This window comes from Orycteropus afer, unplaced genomic scaffold (genome assembly GCF_000298275.1).
Source record: "Orycteropus afer afer isolate SDZICR_OR568_19922 unplaced genomic scaffold, OryAfe1.0 scaffold00094, whole genome shotgun sequence".
NCBI classification, from domain to species: Eukaryota; Metazoa; Chordata; class Mammalia; order Tubulidentata; family Orycteropodidae; genus Orycteropus; species Orycteropus afer.
In genome coordinates this window covers 955,036-961,181 of record NW_006921681.1, presented here as the reverse complement: position 1 = coordinate 961,181, position 6,146 = coordinate 955,036, and the positions used below count along the sequence as shown (strand labels likewise).

General features: G+C 54.9%; 1 protein-coding gene across 1 annotated transcript in view; it reads left to right on the top strand.

The window, feature by feature from the left end:
• Positions 1 to 6,146, top strand: part of CHD5 (chromodomain helicase DNA binding protein 5) — an 88,772-nt gene that overhangs the window by 46,094 nt on the left and 36,532 nt on the right. Inside the window, exons 16-20 of the mRNA XM_007942645.1 lie at positions 2,213 to 2,350; positions 2,430 to 2,551; positions 3,458 to 3,631; positions 3,974 to 4,115; positions 5,722 to 5,853. Coding sequence (XP_007940836.1) covers positions 2,213 to 2,350; positions 2,430 to 2,551; positions 3,458 to 3,631; positions 3,974 to 4,115; positions 5,722 to 5,853 — 708 coding nt within the window. The remainder of the gene's footprint in view (positions 1 to 2,212; positions 2,351 to 2,429; positions 2,552 to 3,457; positions 3,632 to 3,973; positions 4,116 to 5,721; positions 5,854 to 6,146) is intronic.

Genomic DNA, 6,146 nt, shown 5'->3' with positions numbered 1-6,146 from the left:
GTTGCTATGTGTCGGAATCAACTCAATGGCAGTGAGCTTGGCTTTTGAGCATGGAGATACTTGAGGGACAGATACAGATCCTCACTCATGGGCTCCTGGGGCCTTGCCTGTGACTTGGCACACAGGATGTGGGTACCTGACCTTTCCCAGATCCAGACCCCCACCGGCGATGGAGGGCATCAGAATTTTCTAGGAGGGCACAAAGAACAGGGGGCTGAGAACCTGTCCTGGGGAGCTGAGAGCGAGTAAGCTGAGGCCTCAAGCCCTGGTGGATGCTCTGGTGTCCTAAGACTTCACTTACTCAACACAAATTCAAAGATAAGAAGTCCTCTTGCTGAATGCCAGGCATCAAACCCAAGTGCATTAAACCTTCCTGGCTAGGGCCTGACAGCTGCCCATGAAGCAGAATTGGGTTTGGCTGCTCTGTTTCCTTTCTGCCAACTCTCTCGAAGCCCTGGCTAGCTCCTTCTCACCATGACAGGGTTCAGCTGCATCAACCTGGCTTTCATGCCTCTGAAAAGTAGCCCCAGACCCCCTTACTGGTCTCACTCCACATCCTTCATGTTTCCCCACCCCTCCATATTAGGCAAACCCTGGCCTCACAGGTGTAGGGATGAACTGGCCCTGCCAGGGCCTTTGCCGTGACTCTAGAATGGTGTTCACCCCCTGCCGATCTTGCTAACCCATACCGAGTGCTTGTACTTGACCTCATGGTCCTTACGGCCATCCTGGGAAGATGTAGTCCAGTGGCCTCCAGTGTGCCCACAAGGGCTGCTCAGCTGGTACTGTACAGTAAGCAGTGTGTGCAGACTACAGCCTCTTTTACTTGGTTGCTTTCACAGTGCACCAGGGCTCTGTGTCTGGGATCCGTTTCTGCTTGACCCTTGGCCTCTCTTGTGTACCATCTCCCAGGCCCGAGGCACCCTGTGATCAGGAGCAGGGATGCAGCTAGGAGAGGAGGGCCTTGCAAGCTGCTCTCTAGGCCCAGGGTCCCGGAGCCCCTTGAGAGCAGAGGTGGGAGCCACAGGTCCCACAGGGTGAATAGGTCCCTGTGAACTGGGTTATTGAGCTGAGACCACCACCCCGAAGCTGTGGGCCTAGTCTTGGCACAGAGGGCCTGAGTGCCCAATGGGGACCTTGAACTTTTGCTGATGGGATGTTGGAGGTCTGCCTGCTGGGAGCAGGGAAGGTTGCTGGGAGCCACAGGCACTCTCCCTGCAGATGGGGCCTGGCCTCCTCAGCCCTTCTGAAGGGCCCCTGCTGCTTTGGCAGGTTGCAGAATGTTCTTCTCCTGGCTGTGGACACCCTGCAGAGGGAGCCAGTTTATGCTGGTCTGGCAGGCTGGTCCTGGAGCCTGACCTCCATGTCACCCTTTTTGAGGTCTGTCTCATTCCCGGGGCCTGCCCTGGCTCTGCACCTGCACACATGCCCCTTCCCTCCCTCAACTTGCCATGACCCCTGGTGCCTGGTGTCTAAGTCTCCAAAGGGGCTCAAGAGGTGGTGGTGGTGGACGTGTGTACTAGTCTCAGATGTCAGCCAACAGAGGGTAGTTCAATCAGATGGGCCTGGATTCAAATCCTGCCTCTGCTGTTTGTTAGCTTTGGCGACTTTAGGGACCATTGTGAGTCCCTGTGGGCTGTCAAATGGGTGTGTGGATAACTGAGCTCATGAGGTTTGGAGGTGTGAGCTGAGAGCATGAGCACTGCATGCAGGCTGGCCACACATCACATGTTCCATATCTGGTGTTGTTAGCTGCTGTTGAGTTGATTTCAACTCATGGCGACCCTATGTGACAGAATAAAACTGCCTCATAAGGTTTCCTTGACTGTAATCTTTATGGAAGCAGACCACTGGGCCTTTCCTTCTGTGGCACTGCTGGATGGGCTTGGACCACCAATGTTCATAGGTTAGCAGCTGATCACAAACTGTTTGTACCATGCAGGGACCTTCCCAAGCCCAGTAGCTGTTACTGGTGGTAGCAATGAGGTTTTTTTCACTTCTCAACACCATACTCACTTGGGGGGTGCTGGCCTCACCTGACACCCTCTCACCTCAGACTGATGTTTCCTCATCAGCCCTGGACTGGCCAGGCCTCTGGGGATCCTTGGAGTCTTTAGGGGCTCCCACCCATGCCTCCTTCTTGCTGCTTTGGATCCTGAGGCTTGGGAGTCTCTTCTCTCAGCCTCCCGCCCCCACTTCCTCTTCCTTCCAGAAAGAAGTGCAGATCAAATTCCACGTGCTGCTCACCTCCTATGAGCTCATCACCATTGACCAGGCCATCCTGGGCTCCATCGAGTGGGCCTGCCTCGTGGTGGATGAGGCTCATCGGCTCAAGAACAACCAGTCCAAGGTAGGGCAGGTGCCACGACCTGGGAGGTGCCAAGGGGCTGGCCACCCTGCGTCCTGACCAGCCCCTCTGTTCCCCTAAGTTCTTCAGGGTCTTGAATAGCTACAAGATTGACTACAAGCTGCTGCTGACGGGGACCCCCCTGCAGAACAACCTGGAGGAGCTCTTCCATCTCCTCAACTTCCTGACACCGGAGAGGTTCAAGTGAGCTGTGGGTCAGGGGGCTGAGGGCGCTCAGGGAAGAGTGCCAGCATCGGAGCCCAGCTCTGCGGCCTGTTCACGGGGCCTTGGTTTTCTCTTCAGTCCAGTGGGTGCATTAGCAGGACTCATCTCAAGTGACCTGGTGCAGAACTGGCCACTGTGAATTAACATTGAGGTTTTCTGTGGGGTCTCTTAGCTCTGCCCTGGATGACCATCTAGGGCTCTTCCTTGGCTTCCTGCCCTGCCCCTGCAGCCTTGTTGGCCACAGACACACTTCTTGTTCCTTTCCCTCCACAAGGACCTCAGGGACTCCTGTGGGTGACCATGATGGGAAGCAGAAGGAAGGATCAGGGGTGGAGGAGACTTCTGATTTCTCCTTCCCCTTCTAGTTCAAGGGCTGGGGAGGCACCAGCCTCCTTGTCTTACCTGCATCCCATTTTCTTGCTCAGGATGGGGGTTCAAGGTGAAGAATAATGATTTTGGAATCAGGAGGTGTAGATTTGAGGGCAGGCTTTGGAATGGCAGGACTATATGAACTTAGGCACCTGTCATCCTCAGTTTTCTTATCTATAAAATGGGTATTAGTTCCAGAGAGCTCATGTCCATTATGGCTTTGAGGAAAGCAAGGTCTGTGTGGCTGAGAGAGAGACAGAGAGAGAGACAGAGAGAGAGAGGGAGGGAGAACTATGTTGTGTAGGTAACTCAGGCTTAGCCAGAGACTGAGAGGACACCAACTGGTCCAGGGCCCCCTGGCACTTTGCCAGTCTCCTGCCCTCTGTAGCTCTCCAGCAGTGGGAGGGGGTTAGCTAGACCCTCTGCCACTCCTGCCCTAATTGTAACTCCTCTGTGGAGGACTTTGGCCTGTTCTGTTTGTCTGCCTCCAGTTCCTATCCCAGCCCTTTCTTACAGCAACCTGGAGGGCTTCCTGGAGGAGTTTGCTGACATCTCCAAGGAAGATCAGATTAAGAAGCTACATGACCTGCTGGGGCCACACATGCTGAGGCGGCTCAAGGCTGATGTGTTCAAGAACATGCCAGCCAAGACCGAACTGATTGTGCGTGTGGAGCTGAGCCAGATGCAGAAGTGAGTGTGGCCACCCGGCTGCCCTCCCTGCTGGGCCCACCTCCCCTCCTGGGCTGCCTCCTGGGGTGGATGGAAGGCTCTTCCAGCCCTGCTGGTGCTTAACTTGCCTCCCAGCCCTTTTTGAGGCCTCTCTGGATTTCATGACTAGAGCTCAGGGTTGCTTTAGTTCTAACAGTTTCCTCTAGGAATTACCCCTGCTCTTTGTACATGGGCAATGCCCCCCCTCCGGGCCCCAGCCTCCCTGTAGGGCAGAGTGGTATGCTCTCTTATGGGAAGGGCTCTCAGGGGCTGGCTTAGCCCAGCTCAGGTGTGTCCAACCCATTTCCTTGTGTCCTGCTGCAGGAAGTACTACAAGTTCATCCTCACGCGGAACTTTGAGGCGCTGAACTCCAAGGGGGGTGGGAACCAGGTGTCACTACTCAACATCATGATGGACCTGAAGAAATGTTGTAACCACCCTTACCTCTTCCCTGTGGCTGCTGTGGTAGGTGTCCCTGGTTGCTGTGGCAGGTACCCTTGTGGATACTGTGGTAGGTGCCTTGGCTGCCATGGTATGTGTCCTGAGGACATTGTAGTAGGTGCCCAAGGCTGTTATGGTAAGCACCCATGGCTGCTGTGGTGCCCCATAGCTGCCATGGTAGGTGCGTGTGGTTACTATGGCAGGCGCTCTGGCTGCTGTGATGTGCCTGTGGCTATTGTGGTAGGTGCCTGTGGCCGCCATGGTAGGTGTCCATGGCTGCTGTGGTAGGTTCCTGTGGCCGCCATGATACGTACCCCTGGCTGCCATGTGTGTTGCTCATGCTGTCGCAGTAAGTATCCTGTGGCTGCCATGGTAAGTGTCTTGTGACTGCCGTGATAGGTGTCCTTTGGCTGCTGTGATAGGTGTTCTGTAGCTGCATGGTAGGCGCCTCTGGCTGTCATGGCAAGCTCAGCCCCTCTGCCCCCAATCCTCCCCTGAGAATGGGGTCCTGGAGGTGATGCACACTCCCCTCTCACAAAGAGAAACTTCTGAAGACCTATCTTTACTCCCTGTTCAGGCAGATCCTCTCCTTCCTAAAGGCCTCTCCCTGTGATCTGTAAAGTAAGAGGGCATCAGGCTACCCCCAGGGTCCCTTCCAGCCTCAGCATTGTGGGTCCTCAGGCCAAGGTTCCGAGAGCTGACCTGGCTGTGCTCTATTACGAAGGGAGTTAGGCAGGTCTGGGCAGGGCTTGGAAATCACATCTTTAACCAGCTGTGGTGGTTCTGATGTACAGCTGTGGGTGAGAGACAGACCCTGGGGTCAGACACACTTAGGCCAGCTCCAGCCCTTACCAGCTCTGGAATCTCAGAAAAATTTAATTATCCCTGCAGAGCCTCTGTTTTTCATTTTATAAAATGGGTATAATAGCAGCACCTACCTGGAAGGTCATGGGGAGGATCAGATGAAATAGTCCACATATTGTGCCCTCACAGAGAACCCGGCAAGCTCGGTAAATGTTAGCTGTCTCCATCATTACTATTTTGGTTCTCATTAAATACCCCTCCCATTCCCCCTCCACAGGAACAATGCAGAGGTAGCCACGGGAGGCTGTGCTGGAATGATCCAGACTCGGGCCGCCCGATTGTTCTCATAACTCTCTGGCATAGCACAGGACATCACTGGGACTTGCCTTCTGATGGGCCCTCTGCCCAGCTGAGCTGGATTCAGAGGGTGGCATTCCCTAGATGCACCCCAGTGACTAGCTACCACTAGGCCAAATTCCTATGGGGAGGCCAGCTTAGCTTAGGACTTTGCCTACATCTGTTAACTTATGCATGCTCCAGGTCTTGGTGGAGTGTCAGCTAGCACACAAAAACCAAGGATGGCGTTGGTATGTCTGTGAAGCCTGCTTGAAGAGGTGGCTCCGTGAGTTGGGGCCTGTGGGACTGCGGCCCATCTGACCCTGCGAACTTGGGCTGGGCTGACTTGGATGTGGGCTCAGTGCTCAGCAAGGATGAGCCCTGCCTGGGCAGACATTCCCAGGCCCTTGTCTGCCCACTGGGGCCTCTTTGGTGCAGAGCCAGCGAGGAGCAGGCAGCCCTCATGCCCTGCCTTCTACTGTGTCTGCAGGAGGCGCCTGTCTTGCCCAATGGCTCCTATGATGGCAGCTCCCTGGTCAAATCTTCAGGGAAGCTCATGCTGCTGCAGAAGATGCTCAAGAAGCTGCGGGATGAAGGGCACCGTGTGCTCATCTTTTCCCAGGTGAGTTGCCCTCAGGCGGCTGGCTGGCTGGTCTCACCAGCCCAGCCCCAACTCTGCCCCCAAGCAGAGGAGCATCCTGTGGCTAGTAGAGGCCTGATGTGGTCCATGTGGGTTGATCCCTGGGTTTCAAGAATCATTACTCTATGTCTTGGCATCATGCAGCCAAGGAGAGCTGGCTGAGTGCCAAGGTCAAGGAGCTTGGGGCCTGTTCTGGTTACCTAGTGCCACTCTGACAGAAATATACCACAAATGGGATGGCTTGAACAAACAGGAGTTTATTCTCTTACAGTTTG